We start from the raw sequence: 27998 nt of genomic DNA on the forward strand, positions 1-27998 counted from the left end.
AACGATCTCTTTGATCAAATAGCGTTTGTTCTAGTGTTATCAACGTGTATATTTAAAGCATATATTCAGCATGTCCCAAAATTATGATTTGGTTGTTTGATAAAACCTGAATATTAGTACTTAACTATTTATGAACGAAACACACGAGTTTAAACCTCGAATTCTGATCTTTTGATTGAGTTAATCAATCGATTATGGCTCGTAAACCACAATCATCAACAGATAAACATCAGTTGACAATTATACTGTTTATTATTTAGAAAAGTATTTAAAGATTCTATCAAACTAACCATGAATTATTATTATTATTATTATTATTGTTGTTGTTGTTGTTGGTCAGGGGTTGCATCAGCAGCACCTTGGTTGAGTTCAGCAAACCTCAACCCGACACGCATCGAATGCTTCAAAAACTTCTCTGCACAGCTCTTCACGCATGCTTCCTCGTGTTTATGCAACGTTTTGCGCCAGAATGTGTCCACACATTCCGTAAAGCATTTCTTCACAAGCGTGTCATACGTCCTTAGACTGCAATGTTGATTGTCACCAATTAAGATACCGGTAGACATGTAAACGAACCAAACAAACATGAACTGAGGATGTTTGTGTCTGTTAACTTAACGAACGAGGTTTTCTTCTTCGTGTTCGTTCGTTAAGGAAATGAACACACTTAAACAAACGAACATAAATGAGTTTAAATGAACAAACATAAACCAATGTTCATGAAAGAAACATGCGTTCATGTCCGTTCGCTCAACCAAATAAACAAAAAATTCTCTACATGTTCTTTTTTTTAAGTGAGCATAAACAAACTTCTTCCTGAACGGTTCACCGAATAATAGGTTTTCATTTTTATTTTAGACAACTTACAAAAATTCAATAGATATGCAACTCAGATATTTTAGTTCAAATGTATAATAATCAATTAGATATTATTTAACAAAACCATTAGGCCCAGTTTCATTATTTGAGCCAAAAAAATTTATTGAGCTTAAATGGCAAAAACCAAAAAAAGCGAAACAAAAACCGAACCAAACTTAAAACGAAAACCGAAATAAAAAAATTACAAAAAGAGAACCTGTCACGAATCTGAAACTGCTCGATCATGGTTGACATTCTAGCTTGATCTTCCTTCGGAAGAGACGCCAAATCACCGTACATACTTTTGTCCATTGTTACTGTTATCAAACACCATTTCGAATCAGCATATTTGATCCGTAACTAATTCGGTTCTATAACTTCTGAAAACCCTAAAACCGTTAAAAACTCTAATCACGAACGAACAAACTAGAGGTGTAAGCGAGCCGAGCCTAATCTCGACTAGGCTAGAGCTCGGCTCGTTTAACTTACAGAGAACCCCAAGCTTGGCTTCTTTCGAGCTCTATTTCTACCGCTCGAAATCAGCTCGTGAGTAATTTTTCAAGCTCGAGCACAGCTCGTTGTATATTTAATAATTAAATTACATATATTTATATCTATACACACATACATACATATTTAAATAATGAGCTTATATACGACAAACATATAAAGAGTATTATTTAGTTATTTTTATCATAGTTTATACATAATTATTAAATAATAAATATATAACTAATAGGTTCGCGAGCATTTTCGAGCACAGAATCAGGCTTACTTCCTAAAAAAGTTTGTTTTTAGGCTTGGTCTAGGGGAATCCTTTAAGCTTGAGTAGCTCACGAGCGGCTTAGCTCGTTCACACTCATAAAACGAATGAACAATAATAAACTTATAATCCAAGATATCATATTAACGAACATTTGTTTTGTTAGGGTATAATACCTTAACTTGGAAGCGAAAATGACAAAGGCGTGCAGAGAAAATAATAATAATAATAATAATAATAATAATAATCAAATATGCATTAGAAGGATTTAAATATGAGTTAGGGTTTGGGCTATGTGATTGGGGTTGGTGGGCTTTATTGTGTGACCCATTTAACTCACATATGCAACGTGAAGTGGATGCGGAAACACAACCCGAACCCGAACAGAAAACCACAAAAAGGATTAGTGAAAACAAAGTACTACCCAAAGGAGCCATTCGTGATGTCTGAACGTGGCAGAGCCGGCCCAATAGTGTTGTTGGGTGAAGCTAGGGCTTAAGGCCCCCGTAAAAATAAGGCCTCCGTTTAAAACGTTAAATATATATATATAAATTTCGAAAAACATATTAAAATCTTAAAACTGAAAAATTAAACCACCACCAGATGTTGCCCCAATAGTTGGTATACAAGTTGTCAACTTTCCAAAGGCTTTACGTTCAACCCAAGTTCGAGCCTCTTAGGCCGCAAGGGTTATTTCAAGAGAGATTGTACCAAACTTGGTTATTTGGCCGCAAATTACCCAAGTGTATATATGCTCACTTCCAAAAAAAAGTGTATATATACAAAATCTCTAATTATCTCTCTCTCTCTCTCTCTCTCTCTCTCTCTCTCTCTCTCTCTCTTATACATACTTATTATTTCGGTAATTTTCTGGTACTTATCCTTCCTTTAGCAAGCAAACGACATTTTATTTTTTAAATTAATTTGATCAGGTCAAGTCTATAGTAATCAGAGATATCACCTACGAAAGTGTTCAAATCCTCTTGTTGGCAAACTTCACAATTCTTCAATAATCAAAGCAGCAAGAGAGAAAATACAACAATTACTTAACCACCTCATATATCATAAACATATCATTAATCTCGAATGAGTCTCAGTTTTATTTTATAATCCTCACTTCCTCATGTTACCATTAACATCATTTCTCTCTCGAGCACAATTTTTAATTACCAAAAAAAATAGCCAAATTAGGTAAGAAAACCAAAAAACAGCCCATTAAAATGAAAGCCCAAACATAAAACACCCAGTCGGCCCAAATTTATTTTAATATATAAGCAAAAGCTAAACTCACCTTCAAGTCTTCAACCTCTCTTTTATTTTCTTTTTCTTTTTCAATCAATCGAGAATCTTCGATCTATTCTTCCTTCATCACAATATAATAATAATAATAATATAATCACAGGTACGATTCCATCTTCCTTATTAATTACCTGTTAATCACTAATTCGTAACTTTATTTCTGTTTTCGAAACCCTAATTTTCAAAATTGTTATGCTAATTTCCGCGGTTTTGTTCAATTCGACATCGATTTGGCTTCTATTATACGCGATTGGTTGTATTTTCTTGTCAATTTTGGATTTAATTATGATTTTGTTAGGATTTGTGAGTTGTATTATTGAAAGTTGAAACCCTAGATTTAGGATTGTGGGCATAGGGTTTTTACTGTTGTATACATGTTAGGGTTTTAATTACTAATTGATTTGCTTTAGTATTGGCACGCTTATTTAGGGTTTGAAGTTGTATTATTGAAACCCTAAAATTCTTCCCACTAGTTTCATATGCTTAGGATTTACTGTTCTACAAAGCTTAGGGTTTAGATTACTGATTGATTTGCTTTAGTATTGGCACGCTTATTTAGGGTTTCGATCTCATTAGCTTATGTTCTTGGTCATTTTGAGATTGATTTGTATCTCTGGTGTTTATATTGATTATAAAAGTTTAGGCCTGTAAATAAACGAACGAAGGTGGAAGGCATTTTCCTGTTTGTTCATTTAACTTTAACCTAACACGAACAATTAAACGAACAGTTGTTTTTGTTTATGTTCTTTAGGTAACATAAACTAACACAAAAGAACATAAATGAGTAGGTATCTATGAACATAAACGAACATCAATTGAAATCTAATACATGTTTTAATTGTTTATAAAAATTAAATGAACGTAAATTAACGAACATATAAAAGCGATCACAAACAAATGTAAATAAACTAACATATAAAAAGAGCACAAAAGGACGTTCATGAACGCAAATGAACGAACAAAACATGTTCATTTAATTAAACAACAAAAAGTTTTGTTTATGCTTGTTTACAGGCCTATAGAAGAGTTGATCTCACCATTTTGAAAATTGGGCATTAATACATCCGATGATATCGATTATTTCACATAAAATACATATGTGCTAGATGGTATGGTGATCTGTAATCTATGATGATATTAAAACATATGCTTTTGCAGGTTTCTTTTTGAGTTTTCAAGATGCCGGCTACAGCAGGTAGGGTTCGTATGCCAGCAAACAACCGTGTGCACAGTAGTGCCGCTTTACAAACTCATGGTATCTGGCAGAGTGCAATTGGTTATGACCCGTACGCCCCTAACAAAGAAGACAACAAGAAATCCGCCCAACCTCAAACGTCAAACGCAGAACCCGATGGCGGAAACGCGTATGCTAGCTTCCAAGGCTTACTTGCCCTTGCCAGGATTACGGGGTCCAATGCTGATGAGGCGCGTGGGTCCTGCAAGAAATGTGGCCGTGTGGGCCATTTGACTTTTCAATGCAGAAACTTTTTGAGCATAAAGGAAGATAAAGAGAAAGACCCGGAAGCTATTCAAGCTGCTGTGATGTCGGGTTTGGAGAAAATTAAAGGGAACGGGAAACGAATGGTTGATGAGAGTGATGGGAGCGAGGAAGAAGATAGTGAGAGTTCAGATTCTGAATATGATTCAGAGATGGAACGATTGATTGCTTTGAAATACGGGAAGAAGTTGACTAAAAAGTCAAAGTCTTCAAGAAAGAAGAAAGATTCCGATGACGACGATTCAGAGGAAAATGAGAGGAAGAAAAGGGGTAGGTCAAAAAGGAGAAGTGATAAGAAGAGGAAAGATAAGAAGAGGAGAAAAGACGATGACTCAGACGACTCGGATGATGACCGTCGATCTCAGAGGAGGAAGAGTAGGAAGGAGAAGAGGAGAAGGAGGAGCCACCGGGATCGTGATGATTCAGACAGTTCTGAAGATTCTGGTAGAAGGCATACTAAGAGGAAGAGCAAGAGGTCTGATTCTGATTCAGATGGAAGTAGCGGTTCTGAGGATTCGCGGGTTGGTCGGGACAAAAAGAGGTCTCATAGGAGGAGCAGGAAGTAGTACTCATGATGATCAAAGGTACGTCATGTTGCATGTGTCGTCTGTTATCGTTTCAGGAAGTGGAATCTGTGGGTGTAGCGTTTGAAGATTTGATTAGTATGGTGATATGCTGATGAAGATGATGATCATGGTTTGTAAACTTTCTAACAATAAAGTGCTGTGTACTTGTATTTGGAGGAATTAATTTGTATGTTTATGATGGTTTGTTCAGTTGTCGTGCGTGCTCTCTTTCATTTTACATTCTTGAATTCAGTTTATTTCAGCTTTATATTTAAAGTTTGAATTCACCTTGTGCGTGTTTTTTCAAATTCGAGCCAGGACGGTCCAGATAGCTTGTGGTTTGAACTTTGAAGCTTGCTTGAAAATAGCTTGTTTTAATAAGCGCCATTTTTTTAATAGCTCAATTTGGCTTTTTATGAACAACCTTGGATTGAGCTTAGACATGACTACCTAATACTTAGACAGTTATTTTGTGTAATATGCAAATAACTAACTTTATATATACTCATGATTATATACATAACACTAGGTTAGTTACCCGTGTAGCACACGGGTAAGAATAAGTAATTTTTTTTAAAATAATAAAGAAATCTGATATAATAAAAAAAAATGTATCACATATATAAAGATATATTATACGGTAAAAAAATTACAAATTACGCAATTTAGAAATAAAAAGTTAGAAAATTCATAAATCATAAATTTTCTTTGTTATTTTCTATATCAAAGTTTAGTTGTAAATGACTACTTTTTTAAACCAACCCGTGAACCAAAAATCATTCTAATCTTAAACTGTTTTGACACGGACAATATTTGATACTTTAACCGGTTAAAGAAACACACCCGTTTCGTATTGGTTACTTATAAAAATCTAAAATAACTAATACAATATATTTTGTATTAAACAAATTAACATATTTATGATGATATTAATTCTATTAAATTAGGATGGAATTATTAAAAATTGAAAATGAAATATTAAAAAGAGAAATGTATTTAATATGAGAGAGAGCAGAGAAAATTTTGTAAGAATGAATATAGCGATGACATGTGGCATAAGGAAACATTTATTTATTAATTAGTATAGATACATATAACTAATGAAATAATAGCTACTATATAATACAGTGACAGATCCAAAATTTTTTTTCACAGGGGTCGAAGTTTTGGGGTTCGACTATGTATTACATTTTTTCATTCCATTCGGGTCGGTCGGGTAAGATCGAGTCACATAAAAAGCTAAATTAAATTATAAATACACTATACACATGATTAAGTGTTTTATATTTTATAAGTGTGCCTTCATATATTTATGATTTGTGTTATATTTATAAAAATATTTAAAATGAAACTAAAAAAAGTAAGTTATAATATAGTCAATAAGTAAAGCACATTACACTAAAAAATATAATTAACAAATATAATAAATAAAAAAAAAAACTAAAATCAATAGATATACTAAATTAAATAAAGTAGTAAACAAAAAAAAAAATATAATGCTAACCCATTTAATAGAAATACTTGTGTTTTAGAATGTAATTCTCATGTTAGAACAATTAGAATTATTTATCACTTTAAAGTGTAACAAATAAAAATATAACGTGATAAACAAATATCTAATTTATGTGTGAAGTTGGTGATTTGCCTTCCGTCTCCATTATAGCCTTATAGGCTCTTTCCAATAGAAGCTCATATTTCAAAATGAATATATGATAAAATTAATATTGGAGATTCATCTTCTTCTTTCTAACTTGTTTAAAACCATTCTTAAGAATCGGCTTGAACTCTACCGGAATTATTTTTCTGGTGATCCTTTTTCCTTTATTTCTTTCTTTCTCGATTTTTTTACAGGGGTCGGTGTTCAAATTTCACAGGGATCGGTCGAGATTTTATCCCATATATAACACTAAAAAGAAGAAACTCACAGAGGTCGGCCGACCCCGTAACCAATACATACCTCCGCCCCTGATATAATACATGTTTATTATCAAGGAAAAATATTATATTGATATGAATAATAGACTTGCTACACTTGGTATACTTATTTTATGCAAGTTACAATTACTTGCTCTTATTTAAGTTAAACTTTATTTGAGCTTTTAGCAAGTAGATAACACCAACTTGGCTTGTTTAACCTTTAAAAGAGCATATCTTTTATGACCTGAATTCAAAGCAACAAGTTCACATCAAGGAGCATATCTTTCTTCTATCAGTTGGGAGAGAATCTTGTTTACAAATGAATTCTTTATTGTCAAAGTTGTATAGCATCTTTTCAACTTCCATGTTCAATGATTGAGATTTACTCTCTAGTCTCTACGTAATGTCTTTGTTTTAGTGTTAAAAATGTAACCTTTGAAAGTGTAAAATATCTTCAATAATCGACATTTTTATAACTTTATTATATTTACAAACCAAAATCATAACTGTATATAATAACAGATGATGTAATAACTGTTATTCTTTAGCCAAACTTGCTACTAATTATGTTTTGTTCTTTTATTCGATCATCAATGAATTAAAGCAGAAACTGAATCGTGTAATTGACTAGACCGGATGGTAATATGGTTTGGTTAGAGTAACGAGATAATATTGCTTGGTTTTTTACGAACCAGAAACCAAATGGTTTCACCTTAAGACTATGTGTAGCGGGTTGGCTTTCCACTTTTAATTTTCTGATTGATTTTTCAATTCACTGCACACGCATATCTAGACAATTCTCTCTCGCAGTCGTTAACACGCTCACGCTCCACCGCTTAACGCCCTTTGGTGCCCCATGTATTTAATGCCTCAATTTGATGACCTAGCGTAGGGCGCTAGCCCACTACACACGGCCTAATTGTTTTCATTTAAATTTTAAACCAATCCTAACCAAATGAATATAATTTAAAATTACCATTCTTTTTAGGTTAAAGTCGCGCATAATATTATTTATAAATATTTAGTTTCTTCAAAACATAATACATGACGTAGAATAAGTTTAGCTTTTTAATTTTTTATAATACCCCCAACAAGTTGATTTAAACAACGTTGACTTTTACACAAAGACAAGGAAACCTGACTAGGAATCCAAATAACACGTATCATATGTAGGTTTTGTTTATTTATTACATTAAACCAAAACACAAGTTCTTGTTTGGGTCATGGATCCATCTCATGTTCAGCAGTTGCAAGGATCACACTTGCAGTTTCCTCCACACTTGCACCCGTTTCCGCTCTCGGCAACAAACCCGGTCTCGGTTCCCTCATCAAAACTGCATATTTGATGAACCTCAAATCAGTTAATGATCCAAAAATATAAAACTATGTAACCATATATTGGTTCAATTACTGGTTGGACCGGATTTAAAAAAAAACTATATAGATTATATAATTTTCTCTTTCCAAAAATCTTATTTACGAATTAATCTATTATTTCAGACTCCGTATTTTTTTAAAATTGCTAACCCACACAAAAATATATTGTTTTAAAATAATTTATGACGTAATATGCTTTTAAATGATTATGGCCAGTGGACCAATAAGACGGTACTGAATTGCAATAATAAAAAACATACGCCATCCTGGGTGCAACACCGTCAACGATGATCATGGTGGTGGTTGATTTCTCGACGTTGCTTCTGCGTGATAAAAATAAATAATATTAGGCATAGGAAATTAACTAAATAAATGAATCATTTGATCTTAACTTAACTAGTAAATAAATAAAACTAAAAGAAATTACGAGTTGCAGTTGCAGCTGCTGCCACATGAGCAGCTTGACCCGCAGTTGCACTTTCCACTTGAGCAAGACATGTTGGTTCGAAGGCTTTGAGATTAATCTAGTATATATCAAACTTTGTTGTTAAGATGTGTGATTTTATTGTGTGATAATTGGATGCAATTTATAGAGCAACAAATGGATGAACACCGTACACGTGTATGGTTTTGATATCACATGTGTATGTACATAATTATTCCACAAGATCACTATCATAGTGTTATTTCTTAGAGTTGTTTCTCAAAATAAACTTAACCACTCTTTAATATATGTTTGTCATCCTAGCTTTATATGATCCGATCGGTCTGAAACCGGCCCGATGACCTCATGAACGATCTACGAACCAAACGAATTGCCTCCGGACCAACCAACCAAATCTATGGGTCCACATAACATTGATTGTATATTTCCATATTAAAACGCGCTAAAAAACTTATGATATAGATTGTGGTCCAAGCCAAGGGTCAGCCACCAAGGACATGACCTCAACTCTTTGTAAGCTTAAACTCAACTTTATTTATTTTATGATAATATCTTTTTACGTTGTTTTCAAACTACAACTTCATTGATATATCTTCTTGCTCTTAACCTATTTTTTACCATTTAATATACACAATATACTTTTAATCAAATATATCCACAAGGTAACCAAAAGTTATTAAGACATTAATATATTTTATTAATTGTTTTTCAAAGTATAACACATAGAAATTATCATCAGGCATGGAGCATGCCTCAGTTTTGAAATATCATTAAACAAATCCAAAATTATTTTCAACATTATCTTAATTCTTAGAATGTATGTCGGGCCATTTACACAAAACATATATAGTTGATGTGAACCGATCGTTAATAACAATAGTAGAATCTAAAAAGATATGTTTTAATATTTTAGAAGAGAGCCAAATTCTTATTTTAACTGTATATACAATGACTTATTATATGAACCAATCAACCAAATATACATATGATGTCTAGATGCAACTATGGACATACTAGGCCAGTTTTCTAGTTATATTGATTATCTGAATTTAAAAAATTTTGAAGCTGAATTTGAATTCAAAATCAAATTACATTATAAAAATCGAGCATCTTATTCTCTTTAACTGGAGTGTCATAATGCTATAGTTTTACGTGATTACCAGTGTCTGTTTTCACCATCGCATCGCACATACATTTTTCTAGTACATACATGTATAAAACCAATATTTGCTTTTCAACTTTTTTTTTTGTCATTTCATTCATAAACCCTCTTGAAACATGCAAATGTCTATTTTTCTCACCATCCCCATCCATTATCTTTATAATGCTTAGATAATGGTCTGCACTGTGTAAATAGATAATGCATATAGAGACGTACTATTCGGCATTTAGGCACCACCTTCGATCGTAGACGTCACATGGAAACTTGATTTGGGCAGGTATCTAGAGATTGTAGTGGCATTTTCGCCAGTACCACGATGTGACATCCTCTATCCTTCTTTCATAAGAACACCACTGATCCCGCATGTTTATATGAACTACAATCGCTCAAGCTTGTTTAAGCATGTCATGATTCGAGGTTCAAACTCAAAATCAACTTGGTTTATAGAGCATATCTTTCGACTTTCATGATATGGATTCAAAGCAACATGTTTACATCAAAGAGCATATCTTTTCTTCCATCAGTTGGGAGAGAATCTTGTTTGTAAAGATATTTTCTTTTTGTGAAAATTGTATAGAATAGAATTTTATACACAAATTAAGTTTTGTTATTGTGTTGAAATGTGATTTATTCAAAGAGTAAAACATTCATTTAAAAAAAAGACGAGTTAAATGGATATTAATATTCATTTTTAGGAACTGTACGTGTTAGTGTGAAATGTAGAGTAATAGTAATTGTTTTAGTTCAAAAACTAGATTAACAATTATATATAATTACTCTCGTGTAAACTAAATACTCAATCTACTTATTTGTGGGTTTTTTCACATTGAAAACTCTTTCTATTTGATCCTAATTACACTGTTGTATTTAGGTTAAAGTTGGCCGTAACATTTATAATTGTTTGGTTTCTTCAATTAACATAACTTTTTAGATTTATAGAGTTGAAACTTTTAATTAATTAGAACAAAATACAATAAGATTAAATTTAGCTTTTTAATTATAAGTACCCAAACAAGTTGAGGTTTCCTCAAAAACAAAGTTGACTTTTACACAAAGACAAGGAAACCTCAATAGAAATCCAAGTAACACATAGGTTTCTTTTATTTAATACATTAAAACAAAACACCAGTTCTTGTTTGGGTCATGGATCCATCTCAAGTTCAGCAGTTGCAAGGATCACACTTGCAGTTTCCTCCACATTTGCACCTGTTTCCGCTCTCGGCAACAAACCCGGTCTCGGTTTCCTCAACAAAACTGCCTTTTATAAACTTCAAATCATTAAATGATGAAAAAGAATATTTCCTTTTAACCTCAAATTGATTGAACTAGCAAATCGGAACATTGGTCGGATTGGATTAAAAGTAACTATATACTTTATAATTTATATAGTACTAATTACTTCCATTCCAAAGAAATAATTTATTATTTCAGACTCCATATTTTGTTAAAACTGTTTATATATTCACATAAAAAAAGTTACATATGATGTTTTAAAATGAATTATCATGTAATATGTTTGTCTTTAAAAGGGTAGTGTCGTAGACTCGTAGTGGACCATAACACAAATACTAAATACTAGTAGAAGTACATACGTCATCCTGGGTGCAACACCGTCGACGATGATCATGGTGGTGCTCGATTGCTCGACGTTGCATCTGTGGGAAAAAAAAACAGATCAAAGGGTTATAAAATATTAAAAGATATAGATAAAATAAATTGATGTTATATATGTTTAAAAGACATTACGAGTTGCAGTTGCAGCTGCTGCCACATGAGCAGCTTGAGCCGCAGTTGCACTTTCCACTTGAGCAAGACATGTTGGTTCGAAGGTTTTGAGGTTAATTAATTTAGGATATATCAATGTTTGTTGTTAAGATGGGTGATTTTATTGTGTGACAAATGGGTCACCATCACTTCTTGGTTCTTTCTCAAAATAAACTTAACTACTCTTCATCATACACATACTCATACTAAAACCCCATCTTGTAATTAGATGGGTATTTTATTTATGTATGTGGCCGAGTATGCTACTACTTTTGAAAAATTTTATGAGTACAAAACAAGTATATTGATAGCACCGGAGGGGGAAACAAGTATAAGATTTGGAATGTTGTGGTATGGCGCCTCTTAATTGGTGATGTGGCTGGATGACGCCTATTTTGCTACAATAAATAGCTTTACGTCATCAAGGCACGGAACGCGTCATTCTTATATTTACCTTATAAAAATCTGACAATTTTCAACGTTGTCTTAATTCATAGAATATCGGTGGGACCTATTTACATAAAACTTAGTTGATGTGAAGCAATCGTTAAAAACAATAACGAAATTCAGTATATGTTTAATAAATATCTAAGAGAGCCAAAATATTATTTTACCTATACATTTTACTATTGATTTTATCTTATAACCGATTCCGATGACGAACCAAGCGCATTATATCTAGTTGGACACACCAGTTTGATCGATCGAACTATTTGAAAAAGGGATGATGTCATAATTAACAGGTTTAGAAAATAAAAATATGTATTGGTTTCTTAAGAAATCACAAAATACGAAAACATACCTTAAGAAAACAAGAATAAGTTAAGTAATTGAAAAAGTATTATATTCGTATATTGGGAAGATCATGATCTTTTTTATGAGAAAGGTAGGGAATGTTTTTAAAAATTGAATAACTTTTCAGTATATATTACCTTTTTAAAGAAAATTATAGAGAATTTATCGTATTTGAGTATTTATTGTTATATATATTTTTTCATCTCAAATGTTAAAACTTATAAGTTTCTTTTTTTCTTTTTTGTTTAAAAATCTTTTCCATAGCTTAAAATTGAAGTTTAAATAACGTATGCTAATTGTAATTTGTGTACAAACCATGCATACAACTTACAATCATACACAAGTAATATAATAATTAAGTTTATCAATTATTTAATTTCTTTTTTGTACTTTAATCAGAAATTTTGTTCCAAAACAATTTATTTTCCTCTCTCTTAAAATATAACTGTATTTATTGTATTTATCGGAAGATTGACCATCTCAATTTAATCTTTTTCATACACAATGTACAAGTACCGGCTCAAATCATGGATGTAGTGGTTTGTACTGTATAACGCCAATATAAAAATGAGTCAATGGATTCTAAAAATAAAAAGAATGGTGATGGACGACCCCAACATTGCTTTCTAAAAAGAAAAAAAGAGTTTCTTTTTTTCTATATCCACCATTAAATTTTTATTCTTTTTCTAAGACTAACGCAACCCACTTAATCAACCAGCCACCGGCCACCGCTCCACCAGGACCACCACAGCGGTCGTCTTCAATCTCCGTCCGGTGTAAATATCGGCTCCTCTCAACGCCTCCCTCCGTCGAAATGTCTCCTACCTCCGACTCGTTATCTTTATTAATAAGCTAGGGCCGGGTGCATACAAGTTGAGCCGCTCGTGAGTTACTTGAGATTGGTTTGTTATAAAATTTGATCGAGTTGGGCTTAAATGAGCTCGAGCCCGAACTTTTAACAAGGCTCATTTAATAGATGAGTTTTAATAGATGAGTTTGTGCTAAGATTCACGTATCGAGCTTGAGCCGTCCCGTGAGCCTAATTGAGCTTTTTATTTAAAGTTTTTGTATTATATTAACTATATTTACATATATTTACATATGAATATATCATAAAATTAATTAATATACCTTATATTGTATATAGAAATAATGGTTAGAAATATATATGTAGCAAAATATAAAAAAAATATATAATAAATAAATAATAAACGAGCAGAGCTTGACAAACTATTCACGAGTTGAGCCTCAACAAGCTTGGCTCGTCAAGACTCATCCGCAATACATTTTTAAATCTCAAAACTATCTAAAAAAATACCCACTAAGACCCAAACCAACCAAGAACTTGATTGAATAATAATCCACCATGCCTTGGGCTATAAAAAAAGCCAGTTTGATATATTTTTGTAGCTATGACCATGCCTAAGTAGTTATTTCCATACCCGAAAACCGATAACAATACAAAAAATTGAGTTACAATATAGCAAGGCTGCACAAAATATAATATACTGTAATATAATATACTTCATAATGATTTAAAGTCAAAAGTGCCAAAATAATAAAATAGACAATCTTTCAAGTGCCATGTTCATCACCACCAAAAGCTTTCTGTTCTTTACTAAGTACTAACCCTTCAGGGGAACCCTCTCAACCAGCTTCTGCACCTACATCCAAATTCATAATCTACTACGTCAAATGCACTGCGTATTCGGATAATTTTTCCAATACATACATGATTACATCCTGACCAACCACCCGTAATCGACATAACATATGTAGCTCCAGTTGAAACTATGCAAATACTTGATGAATTTGAACATTTTCCACATGAGTAAAACCATTAAAACATAAGTTGCTTGTGGGTTAAAAGATTTAACGTGTGAAAATCAAAGAAAATTCGAATTCATGATACAAATTGACACTTACAAAATGACCTATTTCAAATTGACTCGTTTTGACCCCGAACCAAATCAATATATTTTCAAAACGACTCGTTTTGACCCGAACCAAATCCATATGTTTTTAAAATAACCTGATTTAACTGGAACCAAATCGTTATTAACCCTAACCAAATCGTTAACTTTTTTAAAATGACCCGCTTTGGTTTGCAATAAGCACAAATGTATTTTGAGTTGTGTGCATCAGAATGTCATAAATGAGGTGTAATTTTGTAATATGCAAACTAAATGCGGAACTTATATTAATAATATTTTATGTTTCATAGCTGTCCCAAACATATGTTGTCGGTTTTTGTTTATAAATGGGTGTCAACGTGTCTACACGCGTTGTTAAGCACAAAATCGCGTAATAACGTTTATAGCGTTAGAAATTAAAATAAGTTTCCAAATATATAAAAGGTTTTATACTATTTTTGGAAATTTATAATCTGTCCAAACAACAAAATACCTAAATATGCACGTTACGACCATTTAAAGTAATGGTATGCATTGTTTATAACGTTTAAACGCGTATATAACTGTAACTGGCCCAAAACCCTTTGCAATATTTTTTCATCATTTAAAACATTATTTTAAGATAAAATCATACGTGAAAACTGTCCACGCCTGTTTGGGAAGCAAAAAACCCATTTTCGCATTAATCAACGTGTAAATAAATGTAAGCTTATGCAAATATTAACAAACCCAAAACCTTTTATAATAGTTTTTAGCATTTAAAACATTATTTTAACATAAAAATAATCTGTGAAAACTGGTCATGCCCGTTTGGGTAGCAAAACGCATTTACGCACTTTTAAATGTGTAGTTAAACGTAAGATTATGCAAATATTAACCGACCCAAAACCTTATATTATAGGTTTTCATCATTTAAAACATTATTTTAACATAAAATAGATATGTGAAAACTGTCCAGACCAGTTTGGGTAGAAAAAACCCATTTATGCGATTTTAAACGTGTAGTTGAATGTAATCTTATGATTGAGACGGGGGGGGGGGGGACAGAGTGTAACCCTAACTGCGGGAGCAAATCGAGGATGAATGATTCTGGTGTTGGAAAAACTGATTATTGGGGAAGTAGTTTTATGGGAGGAGGAGAGAGATGCTTGAATCACGGGGAGAGTGAGGATGGATGGAGAATAAACTGCCTGCCTGCATCTTAATATCAATGGTCATGATTAGATCAGGTATTTTGTATGGCTCAGATTGAAGTTCACTCTTCTCTGGCCATATAATATATAATGAATGGTTAATCAAAACAAGACAAGGTAAGAAATTTCGTTAATTACATATTATACGTTGTTCGCGATATGAAAACTCCATTATATTATGACTATAACCGATAATACAATAGAACTGCCTTATGTAATATTTAACTGCCTTATGTAACATGGAACATGTTGTTAACCGTCAAGCATCATCGCCTTAGGTTAGGTTGATAGCATCAATAAGTTGTTCTTACCTCTTATTAATTATCAATTAGAAGAATTTATGGTTGTCTTAGTTGGACTACTACAGATCTGTTTTAACAATATATTATGACCATAACCGATAATACAATAGAACGTGGATGTATTGCGTCCCATCTCCCCCGCCCCCGCCCCAAAAAAAAGACAGAAAAAGAAATGTATTGGTAAAAAAGACCCAATGTACTACTAGTAGTACTACGGCGGCTGCGGCTACGACTACCACTACGTGTATGCATCATCCTAATTTGATAAGATATAAGTTGTCCTCCTGCTTTCTCCTGCAATGGTTCTCTTTATCAGAAAATAACGTATTTCAAACAAGCATTGTAGGCTACCAATCTTGAGTTATATGTTATTAATGGCATCTAAATTAATAAAGCGAAAACAACTTCTAGTCACTATCATTCGATCAAAATACGAAAAAAGTATTAGTTAACGTGTTAAATATAAACATGTTGAAAATGTACAAAGTGTTGTAAATTTGTTTTCATAGTGACAAACCTCAATCTAAGGACAACATATGGCCAATGCTCCCAACCATTTTCTCTCTTCATATGCTGTAGTTGTAAAGGCATCAAGGGGGGCAAGACTACTCAACCCTTTGAAAATATCGTAATATAGACATCATCTAGTTTTAAATTGAAGGATACCAAACCGGACGTAGACACCACCATTTTCTCCATGTTTTATTAAATCTGTAGCTACAACTGTCACAGATCTTATGGTATTTTTATAAGTTATAACATTGGATTGTGTGTTGTTTTCATGGTCACAAAGTGCGACATGTGAACAATGTTTGACCACTAATTGTTATAGAGGGCCAGTCGAATTTAAACCATTTCAACTCGAGCACAAATAAAGCCATATACATGACACTTATATATATGTCTCGTTAAATAGACTATGGTGTACCACTCACATAACCCCGAACAACTAATGTTATGATTATAAAGGCCACTGATAAACACATATACATAACATTATTTTTTTTCTCTATGTATGCGTTCAAAACGAGTTACGATGGCTAAAACTTCACACCATTAATATAACCCCTACACGAAACAAAAGGGGAACATACACAAGTTCAACTCACACGTCCAGAATTTTGTTAATTAAAAATGTTTTTGCTGATCATACGCTAAGGTACGACATGATTCTTAACTTAGGATTTGAGTATGCTAAACGAGAGAAAATAGATACCTGACCATGAGTTAACGTACCCTAGAGCATATTTGCAAAAATTCTGGTATAGTTTTAGGTCTATTATCTATAACATAGAAAAAGGCTTGGGTTATACATACACCAGGTAGGTTATTCATACACCAGGAGAGCCTATACGAGTCGTATAGGGTCTATACGACTCGTATAGGTGCATAGTCAAGTTCATTCTAACATATTGTATATATGAGCTGAAAAATCTATACGGCTCGTGTAGACTGCAAAAAGCTGTCATACTGTCATCTTCGTACGCATGTCAATAAATAAATTTATGGCTAATACGAGCCGTATAGCCTTATTCACACACCAGGGGGCTGGTGTTTGTATATAACCACCCTAGAAAAATAACCACTTACCTAATTTTCTCAATAACACACCTTTACACTATTCATAATGAAATCAGCTAGATTACTATTGTTGATATATATAGAAGCTACTGCATTATGTAAAAGTTCTAAACAAATATCATCCTAATTAATAAAACTTAAAGTGGGAGGACCCAACTTAATACAACTCTTTCTAATAATGGCCAAAATATCCTACAAATATGTCAAAATCTTCCGCAATAATTACTTTACATAATTGGAATGCATGCATATGATCTACCAAGAGACATGATCACATGATTCATTGAAAACCAACAACTACACACAGGCTTTTTGTCACTTGTACCATAAATTTGCAATCATTTTTTTTCCAAACAGAATATATATAGAAAACAAATATTTATAGGGTCCTCCTAACCACACCTCACACCCCACCAGACGCTGCGTTCAGCCCTTACCGATGCGGTTTATTCGACGTGATTGATTTGACGACGTCGACGGATGATTTGATTGGTGAAGTCTGTCGTTGTCCTAAAACACACTGTGACAATCGTCAATTTCAGGTTAACTCCGTTAACTCAACTCCGTCAATTCAAACTTTAGATCATTGAATCTATAACGCACACTTCATTACATTTAAACTAGGGTTTAAATGACGCTTAACACTTACTACATGTGTAGTCTTTCGGGAATTGCACCGAAACGCAAACGAGTTGACACAAACGATTGGTGAATAAACGAAAAACGTCAAAACAGTAATTATGTGATAATTATGTGTTAGACTTATGTGTTATGTGATAACATCGTTATAAACACTAACTCAAGATGTAAACAAGTTAGTTTAAGCTAGGAAAAGCAATACTTAGAAGTGGAGGGGCCAAAGTGTAACATAGTATTATTATAAATAATAATAATAATAAACCCTAACTATTCTTTTCTTTTCCCACACATCCCGATCGGAACCCCAAACCCTTGGCTCCTTGGCTGCCGTCACCTATACACACACATACAACCATCAATTTCAACTTTTGATCGAAGATTAAGGTGCTAGGAAGGTATAAACGACTATCCTATGCATCATTTATACTTGATTTTGATGTTTAATGGGTTAATTGAAAACCCTAGATGGCCGATTTCATGTGTGTATGTAGTTTATGTGATTGTTGTTGATTTGATGATGATATGATAACTAGAATGGATATTGTTACATGCTAATTACTTGTGTCTTTGATTTGAGTTCAAACAAAAAAAACCCTAATCATGTATGTAATGTGTAATTGATGTGCATGGATAGTGTTTATGGAGTCTAGAGTGTTATATGAATGCATGATGGTCCATAGATAGTTAATATGTTGAGTTTGGATGCAAACAGTTTCTGGACAGATTGTGTTATTGATGTTTAAGTGACTGTAACGAAGCGTAAACGTGAAAATTGGTTTAGATTATTGATACTACAGTAAACTAGGTTGAGTCTAGTTTCTAAAGAATATAAATTTGTAATTTTTGGACGTGGAAAAGTTAACTTTTATGATTTTACAAAAACGTTGTGCAAAGCTGAGCTGTTAGACCTGCTGTTAGGTTGTTTTGTAAATATTATATCTCATGAACTACGAGACCAATTGGGTTGGTTCCACTTCTGGAAGTTGACTTATTGAGTTAGGAACCTAACCCAAGTGGTCTTGCATTTATTGGATTTTTCGTTTAACGGTAATTTCAAATAACATTCTGTTGCGCATGAATTTGACTGTTATGAGTTTGCTGTAATGATTTGATGATTGTGAGAAACCTATGTGGAATAAAAATATAATAAAATATGTTCTGGAAATCTAAGACATATATGCTTCTGTGATGATTTTTGGTAAATTAATTGAGATGCTATGATCGGTGGAATAGTACAATCTTTCAAGTAGAATTTCTGTCTCGGTGAAACTAGCTGCTGAATTGTGTGAAAATGCATGAAACATGATACTTGCTATATAATTGTTATGTTTTGACCAAAATGCCCTTGCGGGGAATAATTGCTAATTGATTGTCATGATTTGACCAAATTTCCCTCATGGGGAATAATTGCTAGTGATGTACTTTATGAAGACATGACACGTATATAATTGCTTACACATGTAACGTATCACAAATACATTGTTAAAGTCACACACGATTCACAAACGAAACACGAAACATGTTATGTGCATAGGTATTATGTGCCGGGTCTAGAGACTCGATAATATTCCGACACTTAGAAAAATCTCTTTGTTGTTTTAGAACGCTAGAGAGAGTTTTTCTGTGACGCGCATCTTGGTGATTTAATTTGGGAATTTCTTCGCAAACAGTGAGTTTCACTTTCCCCTTTTAAACTTTTTAAACGCTCTTCACTTGGGGGAGATAACATACTCCGAAAACGCATTTATGATTTTTTTAATATAGATTATATATCACTTGTAAAGACTAAGTGGCAAACGCGTTAACTAAAGTCCTTCATTCATATCGAACCGTTTAATATTGGATAATAGCGAGTCATTGTTGAGTAGTACTACTGGGTTTGACAAACCCCACCCAACGCTAAACTCGACTGGAGGTCGAGTGGGTGTAATCTTGGCTAAACACATACCATGGTCTGGATGACCTGGTGGCAAGGCAAATGATAAACAGTCAACTTCGGTGTCGAACACTTAGTGATACTTGTTTTATAGGCTAGCTACCTATAGATATATAATTGACATAACATTATCTGGTAACGCAAAACGCTGTAACGCAAAACCCTGTAACGCAAAACGCTGTAACGCAAAACGCTGTAACGCAAAACGCTTAACGCAAAACGCTGAACGCAAACGCTAAACGCTTTATTTTTATTTAAACTTGTGAACTCACCAACCTTGTGTTGACACTTTTAGTATGTTATTCTCAGGTAGCCGAGGCGGGCGCGCGGTTTAGGAACATGCATTGCTTGAAACACTTTTAATTATGCAAAACTTATTTTAAACTATTATCATTGGGTTTTAAGTCGTCCTGCGTGACGTAACATTGTTTGCTATGGTTTTACGCTTCCGCATTTAATTACTCGTAAACGTTTTCATGGTTTTGAAACTTTGTTTTATGGTTTGATTATAACTAATGATTCCGATCCTGTTAGTTCACACCCTCTGACGGTAAAACTCCGTTAGTGGATTTTGAGGGTGTGACAGATTGGTATCAGAGCCATTGGTTATAGCGAACTAGAAGCTGCATGCATACTAGACTATAACTGCGACGACCCATTAGTTATAATGATACGCACTGCATAGATTTGTGTAGTCTCTGTTATCTTATCTCTTTACCTCTTTCACTCATACGCGCGCGCATACACGGCTTACCTGTAGGAATGTCGACGCCGCCACCTTCATCATCATCTGATGCGATGACTCATGCTCACCGGAAGGAACCGCAGTTACCTACCGCATCGCCACCCCGCGTAGTTCCGGAACTCGAAGCTCCCGCACCGAAGAGGTACCGCTTGTCCGGAGGCATGTACGAAAACGAAGTTAGCTGGGATTGGTACCCTAACATGATCAGACGTATGGTCTATCGCGAGCAAGTTCCCCCGTTACCTCACCCGAACCACCCTGCTTACCCCAACACCCTACCACCCATAACCGAACCTGTAGAGCGAGTTCTCGCAGCTGTCGTTTCTTGCTTGGAGCGTGACGTGGGTTACATGCGTTATACGAGAGCGAACGTTTCCGGACTGTTAAAAGACGGAACCGAGACTAAGGAGGAAATTGCCCGCATGGCAGCGGCAATGAAGGAAATGCAAGAGGCTAGTGATTAACAGATGAAGATTATGAGAAAGATGCAAGCCGAGATGATAGACTTGCAAGAGCAACTCCAAGTAGCAAGGACCCGAACCGAGATAGCTCTAGAGCGTTGCGATGTGTTACAAATGCAAATTGCTCAGAACGCAGCAGAACCTGAGGCAGAGCCTGAGGCCGAGCCCGAGGCAGAGCCTGAAGAGGAACCTGAAGAAGATCCCGAAAAGGAGCCCGAGGAGGATCCCGAGGAAGATCCCGAGGAGGAACCCGAAGAAGAACCGGAGGAAGAACCGGCTGAGGAGGAGGCACACTCAGAGGTGTCCTCAGATGATGACATCTAGTGATGATGACACCTAGATGAAGGGGTTGTCTCCATCCGAACTATTATTTTCTATGATTTTAAGGATTGATTGGAAATACTTTGTAGCGAATACAATGGTTTTAATCATGAATTACTAATTAGATTAATATATGGTTGTGATGTGATGTTGTTTCTTAGGTCCTTCTTACCTGTCTTTTAATTACGGTATGGTGTGTTGTATATGAAAGAAAAATTCATGTTTAACATCTTATACTGTGATTCTAGGAAATGGCTGGAAGCAACGCTGGACACGGACGTGGTAACATCAACTTGACTGCAGCTGAACTCCAAACTCTGCTGAACGGCCATGCAGCGGCCGCTTTAGCCGCACATGTTCAGAACCAAGCTGGAGGTCTAAGTGGAACGTGTACCTTCAAGAATTACCATGACTGCAAGCCCAGTACGTTTAAGGGCACTGAGGGAGCTATAGGCTTCATGCGTTGGGCTGAGAAGGCCGAGTCGGCGTTTGAGATGTGTAATTGTCCCCCTGCCAGTAGGGTCAAATTCGCTGCTGGAACACTTGAGGATGCTGCCCTCACTTGGTGGAATTCGAACGTGCAGATCCTTGGATTGGAACTGGCTAACGCGATGAACTGGGAGGAGTTCAAAAACATGATGCGAGAGGAGTACTGTCCGAGAGAGGAGATTTCGAAGTTAGAGTCAGAATTTTGGTCACTGAAGATGGTGGACTCAGAAATCGAAGCCTACACTACCCGTTCTCACGAGTTGGCTGTGATGTGTCCGCGGATGGTGGATCCGCCGAGTAAGAGGATTGAGATGTATATTGATGGGTTAGCACCGCAAATTCAGGGCATGGTGACGTCTTCCAGACCAGCCACGATTCAACAAGCGATCCGTTTAGCTCACAAACTGACAGATCAAGCAGTGACCCAAGGTGCGTTACCACCTAGGGGTTCAACCACTAAAGCCCGTGACAACCCGAGTAATGACAACAACAGCAACAACAACCCGAGCAGTGGAAAGAGAAAGTTTGACAACACCAGATCCTCATCCTCGAACCTCCCACCGCAACAACACTACCGTAAGCCCGAATTCACTCGGAGCTTTAACAATCAGAGTCACAACAACAATAACAACGGTAGCGGGCAGGGTTCGAGCGGATATGCTGGGAAATATCCGATGTGCAATAGGTGCAACTATCATCATGCTGGCTCGTGTGACCGTGTCAAGTGTCAGAGATGCGGAAAGATGGGTCACCAGGCAAAGGAATGTTGAGGAGACCTTGCGGCAAAGGGTGCTCCTAAACCACCTATGACGACGAAGGGATGTTTCGAATGTGGGCAGGAAGGTCATTTCAGGAAAGATTGTCCCAAGCTGAAACAGAACGACAACAATGGAGGTAATGGAAGTGGCAGTAGTGGTGGAAGCAATGGCAAAGGAAGAGCTTTTTGTAATTGGGTCGGGTCAAGCCCGCAATGATCCGCACGTGGTAACTGGTAAGTTCCCTGTGAACGATTGTTTTGCTTCTGTATTGTTTGACACTGGAGCTGATAGGAGTTTTGTGTCGAAAGCCTTTAGCCAACTCTTAGACTTAACTCCAACTCCGTTAGATGCTAAGTTTCCTGTTGAATTAGCTGACGGTAAGACTATAGTAACGACTCATGTGCTTGCGGGATGTAAGTTAAAACTGTCAGGTCATGTCTTTGATATCGACCTTATTCCTTTTACGCTTAGTAGTTTCGATGTCGTGGTCGGCATGGACTGGTTATCCGAGAACCGAGCGGAGATTATATGTCACGATAAGATAGTTCACATTACTACCCCTTCCGGCGAGATCATTTCGATCCGAGGTGAGAGAAGCGGCATGACCACCAGCGTCATTACCCTTATGAAGGCACAGAAGTACCTACGAAAGGGTCATCCGGCAGTTTTGGCGCAGATTGTTGAGAAACCCGCGGAGGAGAAGCGAATTGAAGATATACCTGTTGTGCGAGATTTTCCGGAAGTTTTCCCAGAAAATTTGCCCGGACTCCCTCCTGTACGACAAGTCGAATTCCAAATCGAGTTGACCCCCGGTGCAACACCCATAGCACGAGCCCCGTATCGGCTCGCACCGGCGGAGCTTCAGGAGTTGTCCACTCAGTTGCAGGATTTATTGGATAAAGGTTTTATCCGACCTAGCTCATCACCATGGGGAGCCCCTGTCTTATTTATCCGAAAGAAGGACGGGACTTTCCGCATGTGTATCGACTACCGGGAGTTGAACAAGGTGACGGTCAAGAACCGTTATCCTTTACCCCGAATTGATGATTTGTTTGACCAGCTTCAAGGATCGAGTTACTACTCGAAGATCGATCTGCGATCCGGTTACCATCAGCTAAGAGTGCGCGAAGAAGATATCTAAAAGACGGCTTTCAGAACACGGTATGGTCACTACGAGTTTTCGGTTATGCCTTTTGGCCTAACCAACGCACCAGCCGTATTTATGGATCTCATGAATCGAGTATGCAAGGCGTACCTCGACAAGTTTGTGATTGTTTTCATTGATGATATTCTCGTATACTCCAAGAACGAAGCTGACCATGAAGAACACTTAAGGGTAATTCTGGAATTATTGAAGAAGGAACAACTATATGCTAAACTCTCGAAATGTGAGTTTTGGCTTCGCGAGGTTCACTTTTTAGGACATGTGATCAACGAGAACGGTATCCATGTCGATCCCGGTAAGGTAGAGGCCATCAAAAACTGGGAAGCACCTAAGACTCCGACTGAGGTGCGGCAATTCTTAGGACTGGCCGGCTACTACCGACGTTTTATCGAGGGATTTTCAAAGATTGCTCAACCCCTCACCGCTTTGACTCACAAAGGCACTAAGTACAATTGGGGTGACGCGCAAGAATCCGCTTTTCAACTGTTGAAAACCAAACTCTGTAGCGCCCCTATTCTAGCCCTCCCCGAGGGAACGAAAAATTTCGAGGTACACTGTGACGCATCAATACAAGGTCTCGGTTGTGTGCTGATGCAACTCGAGAAGGTTATAGCTTATGCCTCTCGACAACTACGGGTTCACGAGAAGAACTACACGACCCATGATTTGGAACTCGGAGCTGTGGTGTTTGCCCTTAAGATATGGAGGCATTACTTGTACGGTACCAAATTTACCATTTACACCGACCACAAGAGTCTCCAGCATATCTACGATCAGAAGGAGCTGAACATGCGACAGCGTCGTTGGGTCGAGCTGCTTAAAGATTACGATTGTGGCATCAAGTATCACCCTGGCAAGGCCAATGTAGTGGCCGACGCCCTCAGTAGAAAAGAAACAGATAAACCCAGACGAGTGCGAGCATTGCAACTCACGATTCATGCAAACTTACCTGACCAGATTCGCGAGGCGCAACACGAAGCTTTGAAAGATGCTAACCTTCCATCGGAACTCATGCGGGGCATGAACAAGCAACTTGAAACCAGATCGGACGGGGTCTGATATTTTGAGAACCGGATTTGGGTTCCACGGTACGGAGAGTTGAGAACTCTAGTGATGGACGAAGCTCACAAGTCCCGATATTCTATCCACCCTGGCTCAGATAAAATGTATCATGATTTAAAGGCACTTTACTGGTGGCCGAACATGAAAGCCGACATTGCCACCTACGTGAGCAAATGCTTGACTTGTGCCAGAGTCAAAATAGAATACCAAAAACCATCTGGTCTACTGCAACAACCGGAACTCCCTATGTGGAAATGGGAACACATCTCAATGGATTTTATCACGGGTTTACCTAAGACACCGACGGGATGCGATACCATCTGGGTGATCGTTGACCTGTTGACTAAGTCTGCACACTTCTTAGCGATTAAGGAATCGGACAAAATGGAAAGACTGACTCGCGTCTACATGAAGGAAGTAGTGTCTAGACACGGAGTGCCTGTCTCAATCATTTCCGATCGAGATTCTCGTTTCACTTCGCACTTTTGGAAGTCGCTGCAAAGCGCATTAGGCACCCGTCTTGATATGAGCACAGCATACCATCCTCAGACGGATGGGCAAAGTGAACGAACTATTCAGACCCTGGAGGATATGTTGCGTGCATGCGTATTGGATTTCGGAAAAAGTTGGGAACCTCACTTACCTTTGGTAGAGTTTTCGTATAATAACAGCTACCACGCAAGTATTAAAGCAGCGCCGTTTGAAGCGCTGTACGGACGAAAGTGTCGATCACCACTCTGCTGGGCAGAGGTGGGTGACAGCCAAATCACTGGTCTAGAACTGGTACTCGAAACCTCGGAAAAGATTGTTCAAATCCGAAATCGCATGGCAGCAGCACGAGATCGCCAAAAGAGTTACGCCGACAAGCGCCGAAAACCTCTCGAATTTCAAGTGAACGATCGAGTGTTACTCAAAGTCTCACCTTGGAAAGGTGTGGTTCGCTTTGGGAAGCGAAACAAACTCAACCCACGGTATGTTGGTCCATACCGGATAACTGAGCGCATTGGTCCGGTGGCGTACCGACTGGACCTACCAACGGAACTCAGTGGCGTACACAATGTTTTTCACGTATCCAATTTGAAGAAATGCTTATCCGATGAAACCCAAGTAGTCCCCTTGGAGGAACTGCAAGTTGATGAACAGTTACGTTTCATTGAGGAACCAGTCGAGGTTTTGGATTGGGAAACCAAAACGCTCAAGCACAGCAAAATTCCAATCGTTAGGGTTCTTTGGAACTCGAGACGTGGACCAGAGTTCACGTGGGAACGCGAGGATCAAATGATGAAAAAGTATCCTCACCTTTTTGAAGGGCTGACCAAACACAGAAAACCGCGAAACCCGGCAAACCGTCAGAAATCACCGGGGGTATGAATTAAATTTCGGGACGAAATTTCTTTCTACTAGGGGATGATATGACAAACTGAAAATTTTTCTTACTTTTTCAGACACTCATCACGACTTGACTCAAATTTTCGGGACGAAAATTCTTTAACATGGGAATGATGTGACAATCGTCAATTTCAGGTTAACTCCGTTAACTCAACTCCGTCAATTCAAACTTTAGATCATTGAATCTATAACGCACATTTCATTACATTTAAACTAGGGTTTAAATGACGCTTAACACTTACTACATATGTAGTCTTTCGGGAATTGCACCGAAACGCAAACGAGTTGACACAAACGATTGGTGAATAAACGAAAAACGTCAAAACAGTAATTATGTGATAATTATGTGTTAGACTTATGTGTTATGTGATAACATCGTTATAAACACTAACTCAAGATGTAAACAAGTTAGTTTAAGCTAGAAAAAGTAATACTTAGAAGTGGAGGGGCCAAAGTGTAACATAGTATTATTATAAATAATAATAATAATAATAATAAACCCTAACTATTCTTTTCTTTTCCCACACATCCCGATCGGAACCCCAAACCCTTGGCTCCTTGGCTGCCGTCACCTATACACACACATACAACCATCAATTTCAACTTTTGATCGAAGATTAAGGTGCTAGGAAGGTATAAACGACTATCCTATGCATCCTTTATACTTGATTTTGATGTTTAATGGGTTAATTGAAAACCCTAGATGGCCGATTTCATGTGTGTATGTAGTTTATATGATTGTTGTTGATTTGATGATGATATGATAACTAGAATGGATATTGTTACATGCTAATTACTTGTGTCTTTGATTTGAGTTCAAACAAAAAAAACCCTAATCATGTATGTAATGTGTAATTGATGTGCATGGATAGTGTTTATGGAGTCTAGAGTGTTATATGAATGCATGATGGTCCATAGATAGTTAATATGTTGAGTTTGGATGCAAACAGTTTCTGGACAGATTGTGTTATTGATGTTTAAGTGACTGTAACGAAGCGTAAACGTGAAAATTGGTTTAGATTATTGATACTACAGTAAACTAGGTTGAGTCTAGTTTCTAAAGAATATAAATTTGTAATTTTTGGACGTGGAAAAGTTAACTTTTATGATTTTACAAAAACGTTGTGCAAAGCTGAGCTGTTAGACCTGCTGTTAGGTTGTTTTGTAAATATTATATCTCATGAACTACGAGACCAATTGGGTTGGTTCCACTTCTGGAAGTTGACTTATTGAGTTAGGAACCAAACCCAAGTGGTCTTGCATTTATTGGATTTTTCGTTTAACGGTAATTTCAAATAACATTATGTTGCGCATGAATTTGACTGTTATGAGTTTGCTGTAATGATTTGATGATTGTGAGAAACCTATGTGGAATAAAAATATAATAAAATATGTTCTGGAAAACTAAGACATATATGCTTCTGTGATGATTTTTGGTAAATTAATTGAGATGCTATGATCGGTGGAATAGTACAATCTTTCAAGTAGAATTTCTGTCTCGGTGAAACTAGCTGCTGAATTGTGTGAAAATGCATGAAACATGATACTTGCTATATAATTGTTATGTTTTGACCAAAATGCCCTTGCGGGGAATAATTGC

The 27998-nt window shown here is 36.2% G+C and overlaps 3 protein-coding genes across 4 annotated transcripts; 1 reads left to right on the plus strand and 2 right to left on the minus strand.

Moving 5' to 3' along the window:
- The first annotated feature begins 2996 nt into the window (after positions 1–2996).
- LOC143544089 (CAX-interacting protein 4) lies at positions 2997–5180 on the plus strand. Of its 2 annotated transcripts, XM_077036247.1 has the most exons (3): positions 2997–3023; positions 4079–5002; positions 5041–5180. In XM_077036247.1, exon 2 carries the CDS (start codon positions 4100–4102, stop codon positions 4982–4984), a length of 885 nt encoding a protein of 294 aa, XP_076892362.1. In that variant the 5' UTR covers positions 2997–3023; positions 4079–4099; the 3' UTR covers positions 4985–5002; positions 5041–5180. The 2 variants fall into 2 exon arrangements, with proteins under 2 accessions (XP_076892362.1, XP_076892361.1); XM_077036246.1 differs by having other exon boundaries at positions 4079–5180.
- Positions 5181–7946: 2766 nt separating this feature from the next.
- On the minus strand, positions 7947–8876 carry LOC143544090 (metallothionein-like protein 1). Its single transcript, XM_077036249.1, has 3 exons — positions 8706–8876; positions 8539–8601; positions 7947–8235 (listed from the first exon to the last, which is right to left on the minus strand). Exons 1-3 carry the CDS (start codon positions 8774–8776, stop codon positions 8142–8144), a joined length of 228 nt encoding a protein of 75 aa, XP_076892364.1. The 5' UTR covers positions 8777–8876; the 3' UTR covers positions 7947–8141.
- A 1983-nt stretch (positions 8877–10859) lies between these two features.
- On the minus strand, positions 10860–11790 carry LOC143544091 (uncharacterized). Its single transcript, XM_077036250.1, has 3 exons — positions 11632–11790; positions 11478–11540; positions 10860–11139 (listed from the first exon to the last, which is right to left on the minus strand). Exons 1-3 carry the CDS (start codon positions 11700–11702, stop codon positions 11046–11048), a joined length of 228 nt encoding a protein of 75 aa, XP_076892365.1. The 5' UTR covers positions 11703–11790; the 3' UTR covers positions 10860–11045.
- Positions 11791–27998: the final 16208 nt, after the last annotated feature.

Source organism: Bidens hawaiensis, unplaced genomic scaffold (genome assembly GCF_021521415.1).
Source record: "Bidens hawaiensis isolate Kalapana, Puna unplaced genomic scaffold, B.hawaiensis_p1.1 tig00013426_1, whole genome shotgun sequence".
In the NCBI taxonomy this organism is placed as follows: Eukaryota; Viridiplantae; Streptophyta; class Magnoliopsida; order Asterales; family Asteraceae; genus Bidens; species Bidens hawaiensis.